Raw genomic sequence first — 23,286 nt, 5'->3', positions numbered from 1 at the left:
ATGAATACTCCCTCCCCTGCTCCCCCTCAGGCCTGCTCCCCACCTGCTCCCCCTGGCCTAAAATAATAGCGCCACCTATTGCAGCATCCCAATCAATCAATCAACAACATAAAGATAAGTTTACAATCCATTGATAAAAGCGACAAGCGATCGCCGATTGATTTGTAGCCAATGAAATAACGAGTTTTTTGTTATGTTAGGAAAAATAAGATATCTCATTGGTCAAATACCAATAGCTTGTCGTTTTGCAATAGAGTATAAACTCAGCTTCATGGGAGTAACATGGCGGATGATCATTGATTGACGCTGCAAGTACAGGTACAAACACTGTTTTTATATGCTTATGTTATGACTGTGCTGCAAAACGATAGTATTTTTTACAATATTCAAACAACAAACTATTGCAGTGTATACGGGGTACGGTAATTTAATAGTTGAATAGCTCTCAGTATCAGATTTTGTAAATTAAATTTAAGTAAAGTAGTGATCATGATAAAAAATAAACAGTCACACCAAAAATTTGGCAGTGTCTGAACTCAGCTCAGTAAGAGTAAGACTTCTGGATCTGGATCTGGATCTGGATGCTGTACTCCGATTAAGCAGGACAAGCCTACATCCAGAGGGTTTGACCTATAAATGACCTAATTGTTGGAGTGACTGGGTTTGTCGAGGGCTATGAAATTTGAGTCCAGGAGTTTGACAAGTTCTGTCTTGACTCTTGAAGCTTGTGAGTTTAGTTGAATCCAATATGTAGGTATCCCAGGCAAACCTTAGTTAACACATTTGCTAGTCAGCGAAATTCGCCGAGACCGGGGCCCAAACTAGTACAAGGAACTTATACGATGTCCTCATTCACAAACTGATACTATCTGTCCATCGTATAAGACTGTTACAGTACGACAATCAATGACCAATGGCAATGTGGTGAAGGAATATTACACAGTCAAGGCCATCATTTTTTTATTATGATCCCTCCCAGTATTCCGAAACAACAAAACATCAAAAGCGTTGCACTTATACTTACTTAAGACTGTCCTTTTTCACATAACGCAGACAAAGTAGGGCCAACTTGCCTAGCCCTAGAAATGGTCAAATTTTGGCAAGAAATATCTCTGTGTAATCCTATGTAAGTCCCATATCACACCCGGATATCACATCGTTATCGGCGATCGAGGTGTTTTTTTTTCTGAAGTTTGGTTGGTACCCTCCAGCGTCATGCATGTGACGTGACACAGCTAAAATAATCGACCGGGAATCGGGGATCGTTAAAACGTCAACAAATTTCAAAACACAGAAAAGCAGTAAACTTAATGGCGAGCGGTCCGAATTTTGAGCCATAGAAGTTTACGTGGTGAACTAGGCCCAAACACAATGGATATTTACATAGAAATTTGAATTTTTTTCAAGAATAGGTCGGTGAAGGAAACCTACATAAATATGTTTTCTATACTTCACTTGACCCAAATATATGATTTTTTATGCTGATAATCAAGTCGCACATGGAATTTTAGAGGGATTTTGAAAGCAGTTCCATTAAAAAAAGCTGCTATCGCCATGAGACTAAGATCTAGAAACACCCCTAAATGCCGCTTTGGGGGAATTTTGCTAGCAGAATCTTTTTGATGAAAGTCAATCTTTGACAAGATGTAACTTTGTTACGGAAAGTGCTATGACAAAAATGAATGTTTTCAGTTTTGGCTTTCTTTACTCAAGGGCTTTAATTTGATATGTAAAATGATGCAGTTTGATGGCAAATTTGAATTCACCTAGCATACCTACAATATGCCATGGGGCAAGTCGTTCCAGGCCTTGGTTGTCCATGGGAAGAAACTTAGTTCCCGGATGCGAGTTCTGGATTGTTGTCGTTGATAGGACAGAGCATGGGTATTTTTAAGTAAACGTTGGGGTTTGGTGAGGTGGTCTTTCCAGTCAATATCAACTAGATTATGTGAAATCTTAAACATCAGGATGAGCCGCGTGATAATGCGCCTATTCTCAAGGCTGGTCCACTTCAAATCATTCAGCATTTCAGTGATGCTTGACTCCCTTGAATAGTCATTCATACACATTCTAGCCGCAGACCGTTGGATCATATTAAGCCTGTGAGAATCTTGTTTTGTAATTGGGTGCCATGCGGCAGAGCCATACTCTAATTTTGGGACCCTACTAGAACACGGACTCGGACACGGTGACGGACTCGGACTCGGACTTAGTGACGGACTCGGACACGGACTTGGTTTGGTTACATATACAGACTTACAATCATGATTGTGTTCCGATACTCGACACTCGACACTCGCATGTATCGTCCGCCATCTTTAATTTTCTCAAATCGTTGTCGGATCTAGGTCCGTGTTCTAGTATTTACCCCAATTTTGGTTGTACCAGGGAGAGGTACAATTTAGATTTAATATCACGGGAGCAGGATTTGAAATTCTTGCGGACAACCCCAATCACCCTTTTGCAGCTGTTTGTGACATTATTAATATTTCATGTCAGAATTAAATTCAATGCCTAAATATGGATGTGAGTCAACTGTACTAAGTGTGTTACCACAAAGTTTGTATGGTGTTGTAACAGGAGAAATTTTGTTTGTGAAGTGCATGGTATAACATTTCTCAGTGTTAAAGGTCATCTGCCAAGAGTGGCCCCATTTTGTTAGGGCATCTAGGTCTTTCTGAAACTGGATGGAGTCCTCACAGCTGTTCAATTCCCTGTAGACGAGGGCATCATCGGCAAATAAGCTGGCTTTAGTGCCCATGGAAACGCAGTCCGGCATGTCATTTATATAGACAAGAAAACATAACGGCCCTATCACAGTACCTTGTGGTACGCTGGACGATACATCCAAAGTTGAAGACAGCTTGCCGTCTAAGATGACACATTGTTTACGCTGAGTGAGAAACGTTTCCAACCAACCAAGTATGTCACCAGTGATACCAAAATGCTTCAGTTTCAATAAAAGACGAGTGTGGGAGACTCTATCAAAAGCTTTGGAGAAGTCGAGGAGGACAGCATCTACCTGTTTGTTTTTATCCAGGGATGAAGTCAAGTCATTGGTGGTCAAGACTAACTGTGTGTCGCATCCTCTCCTCTTCCGAAAACCATGTTGAGAGTTGTGGAGAATGTTGAAATGATCTAAATAGTCCATAATTTGGTCTATGCAAGAGAATGTTAAATTCTGAGCATTCTCAAACCGTTCTGCATATATGACCCGTTGAATTTCGGCATGGAGGCACTTTTTTCAGTCAAAATGTCTATGGCAATTTTGGGAAATTATTAGCATAAAAACAGCTTCTATATTGATTGGTTATTTTCTGGACTAGCATAGTCATAAACAAAAAGATAAACAAATTCAAATGCCTGTAAGTAAAGTAGGCAATATCCATTCAAGTTTGTGCTGTCTCCTGCGCAACAGATCATAGAAAGTGCACACATTAAAGTCGTAACTTCGGTTTGTTGAATTGTTGTTAATTGTGCGTTGTTGTTAATGTAAACAAAGAGTAAACAACTTAATTAGCATCTTGCCTTAATTAGCATTTATTGGTACTGTTTATTTCTAAATGGATTGAAATTATGTTTTGTATGCAAAATAGAACCTCATTCCTGAATTTGAATGTTTTAACTCTTCTTGCAAGCCATAACCCATTGAAACACAAAAGAAAACTATTTACAAGTAAACAAACTATTCAAGATAAGTAAACAAATTTAAACGGCTATTACATAATTAAATGTGAATCCAATTTATTTTTTTCTTGTCAACATGAAAGTGCTATATCCAGCAAATATATTAGTACCAGAAAATGGCTAAAATTGGCTTTAGTATTGAGTATGTTGGCTTGCAAAGTTTTGATAAACAAAAGTAAACAAGAAGTAAACAACATAAAGTTTGCTATAACACTATGGCACATTACAATATCCGTTTTAGCTATTTTTAGCTAACCGATTTCCAAAATTCAAAAACATTTTCTGAGTAATTTGACCATGCTCTTTCCAAAAATGTTGTATTCGTTGACATTCATGAATAGCAAAACCCCTAAATTGGAAAAATAATTATTTTCCAATTTAATTGACCTAATTAGGGAATTGCGGACGCAATTTTACACAATTTTTTGACATTTGCTGGTGACCAGTAACCATTTAAAATTGGTAATTTGCCTTAAATCAGCTCAGGATTTCAGTAAAATGCTAAAAATGTCAGTTTTTCTGATGCATTATTTTACACCATATTTTGTATTGGGAAATTGACTATGCTCAGTAGACATGCTCAGTAGACTTCTGCAGTCCCTAATAATAGGCTATGATCATCAACCATGGCAGTGCAGTCTGACTCTGAGACTGAGTCTGACTGTCTGAGTTAGCTCAGTCATGTCAGTCCTTTCAGTGTCATGACTGTCACGATCACAAAGATCTTTTTAGTAAAGCTAGATGAGAATTATAATCAAATGAATTATTTCTTGGCCAAACTGGAACACTGTGAACCCGGCTAGTGGCTCCGCGATAATCACACACGAATATAGCGCAGTACTTAAGAAAGTATACACGCGCCTTGCACTGCGTACACGCTTAGACTACAATACATGGACGTATTTGCTAGTCAGCGAAATTCGCCTAGACCGGGGACCAAACACAATACATATTTACATAGAAATTTCAATTTTTTCAAGAACAGGTCGGTCAAGGAAACCTACATAAATATGTTTTTATACTTCACTTGACCCAAATATATGATTTTTATGGTGATGAGACACTCACACATATGGAATTTTAGAGGATTTTGATAGCAGTTCCATTAAAAAAAGCTGCTATCATCATGAGACTAGGATCTAGAAACACCCCCGTAATGCTGTTTTGGGGAATTTTGCTAGCAGAATCTTTTTGATGAAAGTCGATTTTTGAAAAGATGTAACTTTGCCACGGAAATTGCTATGACATTGACAAAAGGTTTTCAGTTTTGGCTCTCTTTACTCACTTGGGGCTTTAATTTGATATATAAAATGATGCAGTTTGATGGCAAATTTAAATTCACCTGGCATACCTACATGTTCCACTTTGGCCAAGAAATACTTAATTTGATTATAGTGTACATGTTAACGTAACCTCCTTCAACTCATTTGCATAGTAGAATTGGATACCAGGATCGTATTCTGATTCGTTGAACTTGAATTAGCATACTTTTGGATACCTCCATATTTGGGTTTACCTAATTAATTATATTAATGAAGATTACGTTGTTTACATCATGACGTCAGTAGAGCTTGTCACTCGTCTGATTCTAAACACAAAAAACATTTGCACTTTTCTTTCCATTACCGTAACGTTATATCGTGAAATACCGCATATAGCGGAGGAGTTAGCTTTTTATTTAAGGAAAATATTCTTGGCGATGACCCCATGTTGACAATGGCTAAATATGCTGCATTAGTTCTGGAAAGGGTCCGCGACGGTCCGCCATTTTTTTCTTCAGATTTTGAGGTCATTTGAGTAGATTTGCTTACCAATCGTTTTCATTATCCTAACTACAGTTTGCACATTGAAAAGTGAACTTCGATGCGAAAAATTCTTGCCGTACCTTTCATGATTCATTTTTCAGCCGGGACGGTTACGTTTGCGGCCACACATCGGTATAGGGATATACCGGTTCTTGTGTATATTAGAATTCTGTGCACGATCCACGGTTGTTTGATGGGATCATTTATTAGTTTTTCAAACAAAACATCATTTTAGGCTCAAACAGCTAAAAGTGATATCGTGCTAATGTATACAGATGATTTTAAGTCGTTCCCAACTTTAATTTCCCCTCTTTTACAAAATTATTCACTTTTATAGTATTTTTATTATAAGCTTTTTCGGCTACAAAATGTATATATTAATGCCAAAATTGGTGGCGCTATTTAGTTACTGGAAATTACCCTTTCAAGCTTTTAATACAAATAATTCCTTTTATTGTTTGATAAAATATGTTTATAAAATTTCTCTGTTGCTTGTTTCACCTATTCCAGTTGTTTTAATGGCGGTATTAATCACCTAACCCTTGCAAATAAAGAAATATGATTTAAGATAAATAGCGCCATCTATAGTTTGCATTTAGTTAATAATGAAGCCAATTCTATATACATCAAACAGCCGTGGATCACGACTGTCATGACTCTCATCAGTCTTCTTGTTCAAGATGCCCGGTCTCAATATACTATGGCCAGCTAATTTCCTCAGGCCCCGGCCGCTTTATACGGCCAATAAATTCAACTATTAAAATTTATCATTTATATTTAGCATCATTGACATTGTCTTGGCAAGCCAAGTGAGCAATCACAGCTAGCTATTTGCATTGTGATTGTCAGTTTTTGAAATTTCTTCATGGTTTTACATTGTACAAACACAGGTTTTTCTAGGGTTTGTGGTGCTAGTACTTGATCGAGAAATCTATCTGCTAAATCCGGCCCTGTCTGGACCCGCTCCTGGACCCTACCTGAGATGGCTTAGTACATAGACCCTGAAACACACAATTGGGTTTGATCGTAGAATAAGAATTCATGCAAAATCATATTCACAAGTCTGACCCGGATCTCAATTTTTTTGTAATAGGGGTCGGTTATAGAGGGGTAAAAAAAGGGTGATGTGTCAGATTCCTTAGGGCTCAAGCTTATTTGATGCAGGATGATCTCCTGAGCATTTTGACACCTTTTTTACTGAAATCGGCCAAAAAATGAGAAGGTGCAGGCCAAAAAACTTATTGGGACGGGGGGTCTGAAAATTGTAATTTTTCATCAAAATATTATTCTATACCTTATTCTATTGATATTGGTGTTGTAATATATGTTATTGGTGCCAAAGAATCCATTTTTAAAGTTGTATAAAATTTGGAGCATCCATGTTCTTGGAAACGGCCATTTTATGTCAAAATTAGGGTATGAGGGGGCTTTGCATTAAATTCAAATTCGCTCTTCCAATTGACATAACTATAAAGATAATCATAGGTGGAACCTTCACAAGAAATTTGGGCGTTAAGCTTTTTTTCGTTTGACCGTGGCACCATTTTTTGTAATTTCATGAAGCCCCCCATTGAAATGTACACGGTATGAAAGTGCATTGACCCCTATACATTTCAATGACAGCGTTCCATGAAATGTTCAAATGGGTGTTAAAGTCAAACCGTATCATGTAAAAAGTTCAAATTTCTTGAACAGGTGCCATTTATGATTATCTTCATACTTACGACACTAAATTTTACAGTTAAAAGAGCGTGCGCGTGCTAAGAGCAAAGCGCCCTCATACCCTAATTTTGACATAAAACGGTAGTTTACAAGAATACGGATGCCCCAAATCTTATGCAACTTTCAAAAATGGATTCCTTGGCACCAATAACATATAAAACAACACCAATATCAATAGAATAAGGCATAATAACATTTTTGATGCAAAATGACAATTTTCAGACCCCCTCAGACCCCCGTCCGAATAAGTTTTTGGTCGGAACCTTCTCATTTTTTGGCCGATTTCAGTAAAAAAGGTGTCAAAATGCTCAGGAGATCATCCTGCATCAAATAAGCCTTAGCCCTAAGGAATCTGACTCATCATGGTTGTATAACCCATATTATTTGTAATAGGAAACTCACCCTATTCTATTTTTATGCCTTTATCATTTCAGAATACCGGTACATCACTTTATAAAATGAGATGAAATAATGGCATCTGATGTGTGCTTAAGTCATCCAGCTATCAGTTAATATATTGCACACTTTACACCTCAATTTGTACTGTCTTCAGCTATATCATGTTTTAGGTGGCTAATTCCATCACCAAAGACTTAATTATGACAGCCGGAACTTCCATATCGGACAAATTCTACATTTTTGCCGGAGTCCTGTTCATCACTGCCCTCTTTCTTATATATGACCTGTATACGTCAGAAATGTACCAATGTCCGAGAGTGCGATATTCATCACCAATTGCCGGACGTACTAGGTACAAGCCAAAAATAAATAAACTTTTTGGGTTGAAAGTACTTGATAGAGACATTGATTTTGACATCAACGGCAGTGACGTGATTGTGTTTCTGCACATACAGAAAACAGGTGGGACTACTTTTGGCAAACATCTTGTGAAGCATCTGGAACATAGATGCGATTGTTCGAATAAAAAGAGCAAACGATGCGATTGTAATCGACCAGGGACAAGAGTAGGGGACAACAATATCTGGCTGTTCAGCAGGTACTCGACGGGATGGTCTTGTGGTCTTCATGCAGATTGGACAGAATTGAAAAATTGTGTGCCAAAAGTGTTGGATGATAAGGAAAATAACTCAAAGAAAAGAAGGTGAGTGTTGGGTTAAGCATGTGGGTTGCAGGAAAAAAAAAAAAAAAATGTACAGACCATAAACGTACATGTACAAAGTTTATCATTTGAACGCTAAATTGTGCTAGTTCAGTTTATAAGATCGTTTACCATGGCTTCATAGACCCTTCACAAATATTTAACTTTAGATCCCGGTTTTGGATATTGTTTGAAAGTATATTTCTTTACGAGTTGATGGAGCAACATACATGTACATGTAAATAAGTATTGGATGGGTTATGAAGTCTCAGCCAGTGTAGTGCTGTAACGATTTTGTTGTTGGGCCAATTTGACCATTTATTGAGATAATTGGCCCAAGGAATGTTTTGCAGTAGGAGATTAAGCTTGATTCCTTTTTCTCCCGGAAGGCTTTGAACCAATTCTGACAAGTCATGCTTCAATCACATGTCATATACAGCCTTAGAACTCTGGTCGCATCTCTGTTGACTATACATGTAATTTACCGAAAGCTCTCCATTTTTCAATGTTTTACAGGTACTTTTATGTGACAGTATTGCGAGACCCAGTGCAGAGGTATATCAGTGAATGGAGACATATGCAGAGAGGAGCAACATGGAAGAAAGCGCGTCACATGTGCGACGGACGTCTGCCTAGCAAAGAAGAATTGCCCAGTTGTTTCACAGGTGAAAATTGGCTCCATGTGCCTTTAGATGAATTTATGAACTGTAAGTACAATTTGGCGAACAATCGACAGACTCGAATGCTGGCTGATCTCTCATTAGTCGGTTGCTATAATCTTACCAAAATGCCTGACGAGGAACGGAAGCAAGTCATGTTGCGGAGCGCCAAGCGCAAATTGCGGAGACTAGCCTTTTTTGGGTTGACGGAATACCAACTTGAAAGTCAGTTTCTGTTTGAGGAGACGTTTAAACTGAATTTTCAGATTCCTTTTGAGCAAATGAACAACACGAAAGCAGAATTAGCGTCTGCTACCGCTGTAACACCGTTACAGTACGAGCGGATCAAGCAACTCAACTCTCTTGATATTGACCTTTATACATTTGCAAGAACGTTATTCATTCAAAGGAAAGCATTGATGGAAGCAAAGAAGAATAATAACGGTATGCTACCTTTCTAATTAAAGGCTATATTGTGTCCGGGATCAAAATGTGTCATTTGATATTTATGCAAGAACCACAGTACCTCTTTTGATGCATATTCCGGTTTAGTATCCAAGTCCACAGGGGACAATTTGCACATACCAGAGTGCATCACAGGAGTGCTAAGAATCATTTTCTAGCTGCATATTCAACAAACCTTTATGAATGTTTCAGGACTAATTCTTGATATTCAAGAATTTTTATTACAGTATTCCATGTTTTAAAATTGTAATTGGTTTTCCATTTCACCCAGTTTAAACAGGTCAATTGTTATTCTGTATAAAGACTAAAAGTACAAGGTACTTTTGCAACAGACATTGTTATTTCAAAAAATACATTATTGGTACATGTACTCCCAGCTCTTCAAATTATTCCAAATTAATTGGATCTAGACTAAATTTATACTTGATCGCTGAGCGATTGCGATGACCACTTTTGAAAAGCGATGAGCAATCCCCAAATTTTGTGATGCATCGCTCGTCGTTTTGCATTTATACTAAATTTATACTAATTAACATATTCAAAATGCCACAAAATACAGTTTTAGAATATCCATTGTACTGGTACTAAATGAATTGATTGACAAGCAGCATTTGATTTGAGAGGAAAAGGCTTCCCATTTTGGACAACCTGCTACACAAATTTCAGCTTGTATAGCAATTTTTGACAATGTAAACATATGCTAATATCATAAGAACATCACAATGCTAAAATTTTTGTCCAATTTTTCAAAGTAAATCAAACCCTGTCGATAAAGCATATTATAGCTTACATGTAATTGGATGACAATAAGTCATGATTTCATAGGTCAACTAATTCCTTCTTGAAGTATTCACTGAACCATTCCTATCAATAATGCCATCTGCTAAGGTAATTTCAGGATCTCTGTTTCACAGAGTGTTTGTCCCCAGGCACAAAGAACTAATACAGGCTCTAGTCTCTCTTTACACAAAAACACAGTTTCCAACTACTGTACAAGTCGTACTGTTCACGCTTTTCCAGTTGCCAGTTTGCCTGAACTTCACTTCATTTTTTATTACCGGTATGTTTTCTCAGGCATGTATGATCCTTGCATTTATGATTGGCATTGACTGATGTCCTGTTATGATACAACAGATAGGTAGGCTGTCCTCTCTCTGAATATATAATTAATTTACAATCGACACTCAGGGTCTAGATTTCGAAGAGAATCACAGAATCGATTCTCGTGATGATCATGATTCTCGTAAGATTCGGTTGTGAGAATCAACTTATTTCATAGTATGATGGTATCATACAGTAAGTGCAGTGACTATGATGGATTTTGATTCGAGGAAAGGATGAAGTTTAGGCCCTGACACTAGCGATAGTAAAAACAAAACCAGCTAAATCCAGCTTATAGATGACTGGCCCCAGTGGTCACCTCCCCCCCCTCCCCAAGTTAAAAATTAATTTTTTCCCTCATGGGATAATAGATTTAGTGGAGGATAGTGGTTAGTGACTATGGTTGACTAGTTTATAGTTGCCTAGTTGGATAAAACATATCAGGACTGCGAGGCAGTCTAGAGCAGTGGTTGTATTATGACTCGTTTAGCTTTGGTTATGTCGACAATTTTTATGAATTTAAAGATTGCTCATTGATGATTTCGTAAATATCAAAATATTTTGGCGTACGATGTACATGTACCAAATGCTTCCCCTATTTATGAAGTAATTAAATGTATGGATATGAGTTTGATTAGACATATTGTTTATAAGTTTGATAAAACTGAGTGTTTATATATGTTTATTACTAATGATATGTGTATATGATGATGATTTTTGACAAAAAATGTTTTGGAAAATGATTGTAAAGGAACAAAAATTTAGACAAAATTGGGCTTTCACGCGTGTTTATCCTGTTTTGTTTTCATGTTTTTGTTTTTTGAAGCCATAAAACAGAGCTGCCAACCCTTCTTGATCCTGCAGAAGACTTCCTCATTTACCGGCAATCTTCTGTCTTCTGCAAAACATATTAAATCTTCTGCATTTGCAGCCATCTGACTAAATCTTCTGCATTAATACAGCCATTTGGCTAAAAAATCAAAACAAAATCAATTATACTGTCCTGTCCTTTTGCAAAAAAAAGGTTCAGTAGCCTTGGAAAGGCATTTTTAAGGTCCTCAAAAAGCTATCCATGAGCTTTTCGGGGCGCTATAAGCTTTTTTTACACTTCGCAGAAATCTTCTGCATTTGCATATATTTCAATGTTGGCAGCTCTGCATAAAACCCCACATGTAGGTGGGAGAATATTTCAGGGTTAGTTGGTAAATTCCAAGGTATTAATGTCAGTAGGGTACTAGTATAATATTAGTCTGTAGACACCACCAAGTTTGATTGTTTGATACCCTAATCTAATAATTTTCCCTCTTGACCAAAGTTTCCATAAGTTAGAAATACATGTACTGGCAAGACGTGGGAAATTCCCATTAAGAACGTATAACAACTCTTTTTTGGTTCTCGATCCCTCCTGCCTCAATTTCTGGGGTTAGTCATATTTTTTTGGACTTTTTAAGACTTTGGAATGTTTTAGGAAAACTTTATACAGAAAGTTTAAGAGAACAAGGATCACCTTCTAACTCTTTTTGTGTCAAATGGTGAAAGGGGTTTATCCCTCAGTATCTCACATTTGAAAAAAGAAAAGAAAAAGGACCTTCTTGTTTTCCCTGCACACTGTTGGAAAAGTACAAATACTACTAAAACAATGCTAATTTTCCATTGACCCCCTCCCCAGAAAAAAAACCTCCTTCATCAATTCAATGTTCCGAAGGAGAACCAAAATATTACTTTTTATTTTTTATTTACTTTAAACTTATAAATGTTTATTGTGTAGAAAGTTAACTAAATTATAAAATACTCACAATATTATTATTTTGTGAAGAAAAATTAGTTTTAGTTTAAAAGCAACTGTTACTATAGTTACTTCTGAAAGGTCATCCCTAGGGCAGGATGTACTTGTTTTAACATAACTGCCCTCAGGCCCTTGATGTACAGTATCTGTTACCATCGAGACCACAATGGCCTCATCCCAATGGCATAGTTTAATAATCTCAATTAAACAATCATAGTGCAAAATTTGACCTCAAGTTGCAGAGTTTGTGTACCCAAATTTTCATAGGTCATTCAATGAATGTACAAATGTATTTGGGTTAAATAACTGTGCCCTGATAGATGAGCATGTGTGGAACAGGTGTTTTTGAATCAATCTGTTCCCAAAATTTGCCAAAATCCAAATACATTTTCATTTGAGATGCATATATTCCCCAGCTCTCAAAGTAAAAGACAGTATATGCCTGTGATTATCACTGTAGATACAGCTAAAATGCAACAAACTGGCCCGCCTGATTATAATGCACTTTGCAGCTCAGTGAACAATGAATAATCGCATTATTGTACCCTTTTGGGTTTTATCATGCCTAGCCAAATACTACATGTCAAGGTCAGGCTGTAGTTCAACTGTATTGCAAGTTGTGTACAAATGTATAGCAGTTTTTGTTGTGCACACATGCGAGTCTACTGCATTTATGCTACTTTGCTATGCAATATTTTTCAACAAAAATATGCACAAGTCAAAGTTGGGGGTTCAGGTTGTGGGCGTGAAAGATCTCCTGGACACTCTACCCATATCATGGGGGAAGATACTTGTGGAAGTTGTGGTAAATTGCAGGTGATATATTAAAGTGGTGAGCATATAAATAATATTAAGTTTATGTGACTGGATCTGTTCTAGATACCATAATGATTTAAAATTCGGTATAGCAAAGTTGTGAGAGCCTCTTAGTTTGTGTGAACAGGAAGATGTGTTTTCAGGTTTAAATGACTAGTAAATGCATATTTTAATCAGGATATGCTTGGAACAGATTATAACTGGATCAGATCTAGTCATTATAGCATGGGACTAAAGTCAATGCTGGACATACTGTAAAGTGTGCTATAAAAATATTACCAGATTCATATTATTTCTAGCCATATATGGTATTTGACCTGAAAATCTAGTGATATCTATTTCACTACAAATCTAGTCAAGAGTGTGGGCGGCAACCAAAATGTTATTAGGCAAAATAAAAAAATAAACATGTTTCACGTCCCCTCCCGCTTCCTTTTTTGAGGTTTTCTCAAATAAATTTTTATTTTTTGAAATTCAGTAATAACTTTTCAAAAAATATGTCTAGGAAGTTGGGATGCTTTCTATAGCCTTGTTAAGATACAAGAAACATTTTAGGAAGGTTTTGTGATCATTAGAGGGGTGTAACTCTCAGAACAACAAATAAAAAAGGGCCTCCTCCTTTTTCCAGGCATTATTGTATGTACGGATTATGCGCTAAAACAGCTCTAAGTATGGGTATTTACACCAATTTTATGATAAAAATAGAAAATAAAAAGCCCCTCTTCCTCCTTTTTTTTCAAAACCGGACGTGAAACATGTTTTATTTTTTACTTGGCCTTAGTTGTCATTTGCCAAATCTCTGCCAAACTGACAAATGTTAAATGTGTAGCATACAAATGTATGATTCCAAGTTTGGCTCCACTTATATACATGTTGGCAACATGCCGATGACTTGATCATTTAGGGGTGGTGCAATAATTATGTGTACCCCCGGGTGGTGAATTCTCAAAATGGTCTGCCAAAATTGCTTGCCCCCCCTCTGGCTGTGCCAAAAATCTTTGCCCCCCCCTTTGACGTGCCAAAAATCTTTGCCCCCCTTTGATGTACCAAAAATCTTTGCCCCCCCTTTTAATGTGCCAAAAAATCTTTGCCCCACACAGCAAGATTTTTGGGAACCTTAATTTTTCTTAAATTGTCTTATCATATAACATTTGCGAGCGCATCAAGCAGGAAATGTTGCATATTATATTTGAACGTGTTCCTAACGTTTTCCTACACCTTTTTAGGGCGTAATATAGAAACGGTACCCAAAATATCTGTGCCAAAAATCGCTTGCCCCCCCTTCGACCTGCCAAAATCGCTTGACCCCCCCTTCCGACCTGCCAAAAAGTGCTTGCCCCACCCCCTTTGGCCTCCCAAAAAATCTTTGCCCCCCCTATAATTCACCACCCCGGGGTACACATAATTATTGCACCACCCCTTAGTAAGCACACAGCACAGGTAAGTGTTAAAACCCGGGGTTAAAACATATCTACCCTTCTTTCCACTGGGGTTTAAAAAACAATATGGTATTTGATGACTGTGTTGCTAATTAATTTAATTACAGACATCTATCTTGTATTTAAAGAATATAATTAAGATTGAAAGCCAAGCATTGTGAATGTACATCTGGAGCTAGGAATTAACCAGCTTCACAGGTCTACTCCAAATGACTAGTTGGTATACATTAGAAAAGGGTATTTGAGTAGCCAGTCTAATAAATCAGGTACATGTAATAGAAGAATTTAAGTGTGTAATGAGTCTGGTCTAGTAACAGGTTTACACATGCATAGTGTGTAGATACTGTTCTTTCAAACCAAATTGGTGCTAATCAGTAGTCGGAATATAAAGGTATAAAGTTTGGGTGATTATTGAGTTGTACATGTAGCTGTGGGATGAGGACATGACATAACTAAATGTCTATAGATACATTTGTATAACTAGGCTACATACATATGTATAAATTACAGATTCATGTGGATCGCAGAGATGTTTTCAGGTGAAATCAGGATGGGCAAAATGGAAATATTGTATAATTTGCACTTTTTTGGTGCTCTTTCCCCTAAATCAGGACACAATCGTCTATGAGTATATGACTGAGTTGTTTCCCCTCGGAATGTTATGGCTGGTTTAGTATTCACCATGTACCTGGATTGACTACATGGGCTATTTCATGTTGAAATCCATACACGCAGCATGGATGATATTTATGACCTTAATCTTCTACAAAGTGAATTTAAAGTGGGGTTTACCTGAATGGGTGACTCCATTTGAAATATACACCCCCCGTGTGGGTGAGTAAGGTCATGTCTTCCATAGGGAGTGTATTAATGGAATAGCCCTTTAATTTCTGGTAACAAATGTAGATGCCAAGTATGCATCCAGTTGGTTGAAACATGGAAATAATGGTTCAAACTGCAGCAAAAGGTAAATCTGGCCCTGAATGAGCTATGTCATATTAGATGACAAGATTATGTGTACATTGTTCAGTACTTTAAAAATGTTATAATGGAATCTGAGATAATTATGTATAAAAATTGAATTATGCAATTCAAATTGTAATATTGATGATGGAATACTAGTAATTCTTGGGCCGTGCAAAGCTGTGGTACCAAGTTCAGTATGTACATGTACATTGTAATTACAGCCTGGTCAATTTAAGTGTCCAAATCATTGAACATCAAAGTTCTACACTATTTTATAAATTAAAAAAAAAACTGAAGCATTAAATCTGAACTTGTCATCAGCTAGTAATGTGTGCAAACTTCTTAGTGAAGTTGAAGATGACTGTAGTGTTTGTGAGGCTGGAAATAGGGCATCTGATCTGCAGTGATTATCTTTTGCTTATGTACACTAACATCTTGATGTCTTAAAACCAAAATATCTGCACACTAACAGCAAAGAAGGTGGACACTTTCATGATCATATTTATTTTCACACTGAGCAACTACCAATATCATGAAAGTAACATTTTGCAAATATTTTGTATGTTTTAACTTAAGAAGCTCAAAGAGGAAGCTGTGCCAGAGCAGTTCATCGGGGGTGAACCAAACCTGCCTGGTTATCAAATTAATCAGTGACAAGGTTATCTTTGAATTTGACAGGTGCTAATTAATGTTTTAATGTTATTGCATCAATTAGCACCTGTTAAATTCAGAGATAACCTTGTCACCGATTAATTTGATAACCAGACTGGTTTGGTTCACCCCAGAGGAACTGCTCTGGTGGGAATCCCTCTTTATGAGAAAGGGTAATGCTTCCATTATGAAACTTGTAAATGATTTATTTGCAAATTATAACCAAATAACAATACAATTTCAACAAATGTTTGATTATGTGAAGTCTTCATGCAATTGCAAAATATTTTTGTAAAATATGCTAAACACAATCATGGCTATCACATTAAAGATGAATTTCAAAGCTTATATAAATTGTAATATTTACAAACATTTATGTACTATTTAAAATTACTGTTTTCACAGTGGACAGGACTTTTTGTATTAATAATCCTGCTCACATGTGCAACTTTATACTATTTGTATTTTGTATGTGATATTGTATGCTAGTAGTAGATGAAGGATCTGTATAGCATTCCTTTACAGTACATGTCCGTTTCTGTTGTGTTCCACAGGGCTTTTATTAATTATTTTGTATTATATTATACCATTACTTTCTTCTTATGTTTTAGTATTAGGAATTTATTATCTATGTAAAGTTTGTTCGGCTTATAATTAGCGAAAAATATAAGACTCATTGTGTATTGATATAAAGTGGCGTGCATGCAGTTGGGTGCAGCACATATGCCAGTTGCATGACTTGTGCACGCTTTTACATGTATTCAACTTCACGCAAGCATGAGCTGAGACTTTATTGATGTGCACAGTAACAAAAAACAAATAATTTTCACCAATTATAAGCCGAACAAACTTAAGAGGCATCTATTGACACAATCTGATCTATCCAGGCTAAAGATGGTACATTGTACCTCAATTGTTTTGCGCACTGTGACTTGGATACCGAAGAAAGTTAAGATAAATGGACCCCCGGGATTACACAACTTTCCATAAGCTGTATAATCCCCGTCTTGATACTAGTGTACATGTCACCAAGTAGTTAGAATAAGAACTATTTATAATATGTATTCATGTATATAACATTGTGATATTACATGTATATACCATTTTTAATATACCCTGACTTTAAATTAATTTTCCTTTCACAAAGTTTCACCAACTAGTTCTGACTGTCACAGGCATAAAAAGCCTCTTTATTCAGCAAGATAATTCAAGTACATGTATAACATGATCCGTATTTCGTCAAATAGTCGCCCCCCTCAAATAAACGCCCCCACCACTTTTTTCAACCAAGATGTTTCAAAAATGCTGATATTTCAATGCTATCTTGTGTAGTAAATAAGCTTACCAAGTTGCCCACATGGTCGATAATAGCGTCACTTTTTGGCGAAAATCTGGATTGGAAACCCGGAAGTGAACCAGAAGTCAGTGTTTCTAGTTCATAGTTCATCATTTTAGCGTGAGTTTTAAGTTTACCTAATGATTTTAACAGGAATTGTCGTTCTAAAATTGACTTTGAATAAACGCCCCCCTTTGGGAAAATGAAACGCCCCCGGGGGCGTTTATTTGACGAAATACGGTATGAGATCATTATGAATGATAAAAAGTGTTCAGGGAAAAAAATAAATGGATTTTTAATAAATTTGCAGTTTTGATTAGGCTAGATTTATGTTTTTGAAAGCAATATGATTTATAAATTGAATGCGGGTATGTTTCTTTCAATTTTGGTGTTGTTGTTTTACTATCAATTATTTCTTTTCAGAAATTACTCAAAGCAGCTGCTAAAAAATTAAATTCAAACAAAAAGTGAAGGAAATTGTGTTTTACTTCGTGAAATTGATGGTATTTTGCAGCCTAATCCAGAGACACACATACCTTTTTCATTCTTACAGGGTCAGAAATTAATAACCAGGTGGAATTTTGCAAGAATCCATGCATGGATTCTCGCCATATAACTTTGTATGATAAATTGAATATTTATGAGAATCCATGAGATTCTTGCAATTTTGTTGACAAGAATCTGTGCGGGAATGGATTCTTGAATTCTCGCCAAATTTCTGACCCTGTCTTAGTATTTGATGAGTGTGTGCTGAAAGTTTCAAATTGATTCAACTCTTTTTTTCAATGATTATAAAACTAAACATATTTCAACACTGAACATTTTCAGACTTTTGTATCCATCCATGTCCACCTGAACACCCTTCTAACTCAAATTTTATATTTGAAAAGCATATATAAAGGTGTAAACAATTTACAAAGGTGTATATATTTATAATGTATGTTGGTTTTATATGAATTCTTATAATCACTAGTTACATTGTAAGTTCTCTGATAGAATATAACCTATACACATATGTATGATGTAAAAGAAACTAGAACTTAAGTGTTATAGTGTAGTATTTGAATCTACTCATAGGTTAGAACTTACTATTAGAGTGTATTAATTTAAATTGATTGTTTAAAGCCACAATGTACGATTTCTGTCAAAATTTTAATTTGATTGTTCTTCACTACGAAAAGAATATTAGTACTAGCTGTGTTAGGAAGGGGTTCTTCTGTTCATTTTTAGCCAAAATAGTGAGATAAAATGACAAAATAAACCACTGGGTCTCTTGGTTGTTTAACGTAGAGCACTATGACTTTAATTCAAAATTGTCCAGTTATCGTACAAATTCTGGGACACAAATACAGCAACTTTGGCTGATTCATATTTGGTGTAAGTTGTAATTAGGTGCAAAGTTGGGACACATGCAAACATTATTAATATGCCAAAAAAATCAGGCTTTAAAGAACAATAAAATTATATTAAAAGATCATACATTATGGCTTTAAATATACCAGGAATTTAGATTTTGTGGTCTATACTATGCAAGGAATTTGATGCATTACATTGTATATCTGGTCATATTAAAATGAAACAGGGGTGTCGTAAGTCAATGTTTAGGAGGTGTTTTGTTTGTTTTTAATGACAATATGGTAACTATATTTTATATGGTAACTATATGATAAACAAATAATCAGATGCAGGGTTTCAGTAATTCAACTATTCGGGATAAAGAGTAGTTTGTATTGTGACTTCCTAAACTATAGTGTCCCAGTGTCCCAACATTACAGTGGACCAAGCAGGATAACCTTCATTCATTGAATTTCGTAATATTTTGATATTTCATATTTTCACATGTGCTGATAACAAATAAAAAAATAAAAACATGGGGTTTCAGGGTCAGATTTTAAGAAAGATAAATTCCAAAAATGTTTTTCCCCACATTTCACTGTACAGGCTCCTGTGGAAAAAATCTCAAAATGTTGCTTTAACTCTTCATAACTTAAAAAATCTTTCAAAGAATTGTTTTTATTCACATTATATTGTTGTATACTTTGAAATTCGCCAGTGTAGTGGTTACATAACTCCCTGGTAACTGGATCACGCACCTTTTGGAATTGGACGTTTATGCCATAGACTGTGTGTTGCGATTATTTCGATCGTGGTGCAGAACTCAAAAACGTGGTCCAGTTGACATGGTGATAATCAGATTACACGTAACATTTTGCTGGCGAATAGTGAAATTAAAAGATATGGTTTCATCAGGACTTCTTTTTGAAAAAAAAATCTGGAAAATACAAAAAAATTGACAAATTTATGCACAATTTTCTGGCCTATTTGCATTATGCATACACATTAGGTCAATAAGAATTGCGCATGCGATGATTTTGGATGCTTGGTACCAGTCAGTTTGTCAGTATTAGTATTGGCCACCACAGAGGTACTCTATCTGAAAAGAAGAATCTGGCTGTGTTCCATGTAGTGTATTTTGAAATGTTGGCATTTTTGATTCATTTTTGCAAGTGAAATCCATGAACTGCCTTTTCACTTCTAGTATAAAGCCGTAAGTTTTCCATGCTACGGAAAACGGACAAATTTCACAGAATCAGGAGTTATTTTACGGAAAACAGGATTACATTAATTAAATTGAAATACTAGTAAATAAAAAACAGAGAAAATATTTTAAAATGTTTGTCTGTTCTTGTTTTCGATAAAATGAATGTGTAAAAAGTGCGTATATACATCTCTATTAAACTTCTTGTAAAAAGGACAAAACATGGTAAAACGGACAAAACACGGAAAGCGACAAGAAAATGGAAAACACAGAAAGTGACATATTGACAAAACCAAATTTCAAAAGTAGAACATGGCAAACTTATGGCTTTATACTAGTATATAAAATCATTTGTTAACCCCCTAGACACTACTGGTTATCTAACAGCATTTCTGATTGGTTGATAACTTGAAATGCTCATTTCAATGGCCAATTATGTCTAGGCTTTAAACTATTTATGGTCAAACTTGCATTTGCAGATGCTCTTAATTAATACCCTCCTTGATTGGTTCAAAATTGGACACAATATTCATTTTAGCCAATTGGCAGCTAGTTCTCATGAGGTTAACAAATTACCCTCGCTTCTGAGAATTCAGTTGAAATGAACAGGAAATTGGTAAAGGAAGTGGATTCTCCCAATCAACTGGGAAAAGTTTAAATTGTGATTAATTTAATCTGGTGATTCTATATTAAAATAATCACTAAAGGAAGTCACATAATACAGAGAACACAGGTAGCCATAAAGGAATAGTAGGGAATGTGGATGTTATGTATGAGTATAATGAATACATTGCAGTATTAAACTGGTCTTATTTGATATGTATATATCTATGGTTGATGGACTGTTGATTATTTGTATGACTGGAGTATTGATATTTAAGGTAATATATTTCAAAAGTTATGAGAGAGGTAGGTACGTTCCTTTTCCTTTTCTTGACCTATATAATTGCACAAGTTCAGAGCTGATTACATGCAGGGGTGTACAGTCAGGGTTGCCAAACCCGCGATTTGATAGCCCAATTGGGCGACTTTTGAAGATTTTCCCCGCGATTTTTGACAATTTCCTGTCCATAGAAACCAATGGTTAAGAAAAAATTTGGGCAACTTTTCAACATTGGCTCCCGTGACTTCCGATAGTTTCATGCCCCATAGAAACCAATGGTAAAGAGAAAAATTGGGCGACTTTTCGATAATTTGACTCGCAATTCGGGCTGAAATCTTTTGGCAACCCTGTGTACATTTTGGTACTAGCCAGCCAGACAAATATGGGCTATTCCAGTTGAATTCCACACTACCCCTGTGGAAGATTTTGGAAATATCTTCCACATGGGGAGTATGTTTTTCAAATGTAATTGGTCAGAGTTAATCATTTTGAAACTCATACTCCCTCTGTATTATGGCTTTACCTATATCTTCCACAACTGGGGAGAGTATTTCAAATGGAAGTTACCCAATTGTCTATTCTATTCAAAACTTATACTCCCTCTGTGGAAGACTTTAGCTAAATCTTCCACAGGGGTAGTGTGGATTTGAAATGGAATAGCCTAATGTCACTGGGCAAGAAAAACCCTCTGATGTAAATTTTCACTGTTACTCATTTGGCAAATATGGAAAAGAAACCCAGGGAAAAGAACAATCTGTCCAATTTGAAGATAGTGCTATTTTTCAGGGGATACAAAACTGCCTTGTTCAAAGATGTTGTTTTTATTAGTTTAAGTGTTTTTGATGTCCTCTGCAAAATTAAAATACCTTCAAATTTGACATTTTGGAATAATTCTGGTATACCCTGCACACACGTATAACCCTGATCCTAATCCTAACCCTAAAAAATAAGGTGCACAGGGTAAACCAGATTGGTATTGAAAACACAGGGTGCGCAGGGTAAACCAGAATTGTACCAACATTCTGTTCGCTGTTTTCCCAAATGAGTAACAATGAAAATGTACATATAATAGGGTTTTCCTGCTACCACAATACTAAACCAATTGAATGTTTCCTGCCTGCCTGACAAAAACCTTTAGCTACCTGATACATTGGGTCTTATTGAAGTTTGGTAGCGATGTTACACTTTGTTTTAGGTTACCTGGAAACACACAGGCCATTCTCAGAATTGCAGCATAATTATATGCTGATGTGTAAAGACAGTCAATGCAGATTTAATTTCAGCAGATTATTGGGGGGAGGAGGGGGGGGGGCAAAGATCCCAGAAAACAAAACATCATTTGTGAAGTTGGGCACAGATCATTTGAACTCACCCTTAAAGAACTTTATGTAAATGTCCGTTCATACTACGCCGCAATTGCTTTGTGATGCAGTGCGTTGCTGATATATCGATTACCGCAACTCGTCGCATTTCCAAATTAAAATGTATTTACATATAGTTAGCAGTATGATGCAGTGCGGCAACACACCGCAAAGCAATTGCGGCGTAGTGTGAACGGACCTTAACACATGGGTACCTTTGAATAAGACCCGGAATAAGATTTTGACTCTGCCATGATGGTGTGTAGTCTTACTTCCCAGACCCTCTTTATGTGTCCCTTACAAAACCCATATTTACACTACATTGATGTTGATCGATGATAGCAAATTTCCTCATGTCCCGATTTGTGGGGGATTGGATGCCAATGTTAACCACTAATGTTTAGTCCTTCAAGAATGACTCTCGGCTTGAGAAGTTTAAAACTATATACTATAAAAGTACTAGTAGCCTTCGGTTCGTTGTTCAACCGAAGCAACCCCCCACATAGCCGGGGTCATTCTTGAAGGACTACTAATGTTAAGATAAGACGCTGTTGGGTTAGGGAGGCACATGCCAGAGAGGAGTGGTAAATAAAATGGATCTAGTGGAGTAGGGAAGTTTGCATGTTCCAATATGAAGGGGAAAATAGTATGCCACTCTACCCCTACATGTTTTTGCATGCTTTGCAAACTTTGGTTTCAAGCAGACATAAGTTTTTTGAAAAGCACTTCATGAGTAATCTTTTTAATTTTTAATACACAAAATCTTAATTCATGCCTTTGCCAAGAAATAGATACATATTATCAATAATTGTCCATGTTGCTCATGGGGGCTATTATGAAGTCCAGTTTCTAACTTTTGTTACTTTACTTTTCAGAGAATGTGATACTACAGAGCCGATAACAATGGGTTGATTTTACGCAAAACTTTTACAATGGTATCTTTATCATCTTCCAACCACCGTAATCGGATT

At 36.2% G+C, this 23,286-nt stretch overlaps 1 protein-coding gene and 1 long non-coding RNA gene across 4 annotated transcripts in view; one reads left to right on the top strand and one right to left on the bottom strand.

Annotated features, from left to right (window-relative positions):
- Positions 1–23,286, bottom strand: part of LOC140155355 (uncharacterized) — an 86,676-nt gene that overhangs the window by 50,014 nt on the left and 13,376 nt on the right. The gene's annotated exons all lie outside the window — the stretch shown is intronic.
- LOC140155352 (heparan-sulfate 6-O-sulfotransferase 2-like) lies at positions 162–23,281 on the top strand. 3 transcript variants are annotated; one of them, XR_011859376.1, is made up of 4 exons: positions 162–318; positions 7,649–8,316; positions 8,830–13,156; positions 23,193–23,281. XR_011859376.1 is itself a non-coding variant. In XM_072178163.1 (3 exons), the coding sequence occupies exons 2-3, from the start codon at positions 7,814–7,816 to the stop codon at positions 9,431–9,433; spliced, it is 1,107 nt and encodes a 368-aa protein (XP_072034264.1). In that variant the 5' UTR covers positions 162–318; positions 7,649–7,813; the 3' UTR covers positions 9,434–13,523. The 3 variants fall into 3 exon arrangements, 2 of the variants coding, with proteins under 2 accessions (XP_072034264.1, XP_072034265.1); XM_072178163.1 differs by lacking the exon at positions 23,193–23,281 and having other exon boundaries at positions 8,830–13,523; XM_072178164.1 differs by lacking the exon at positions 23,193–23,281 and having other exon boundaries at positions 162–417; positions 8,830–13,523.

This window comes from Amphiura filiformis, chromosome 6 (genome assembly GCF_039555335.1).
Source record: "Amphiura filiformis chromosome 6, Afil_fr2py, whole genome shotgun sequence".
NCBI lineage: Eukaryota > Metazoa > Echinodermata > Ophiuroidea > Amphilepidida > Amphiuridae > Amphiura > Amphiura filiformis.
The sequence above is the reverse complement of the archived record's forward strand: the minus strand, read 5'-3'. Positions and strand labels throughout refer to the sequence as shown.

Coding starts and splice junctions, on each gene's coding strand:
- LOC140155352 (XM_072178163.1), top strand. CDS start 7,814: ATGACAGCCGGAACTTCCATATCGGACAAATTCTACATTTTTGCCGGA. Junction 8,317..8,829: donor AATAACTCAAAGAAAAGAAG/GTGAGTGTTGGG, acceptor AATGTTTTACAG/GTACTTTTATGTGACAGTAT.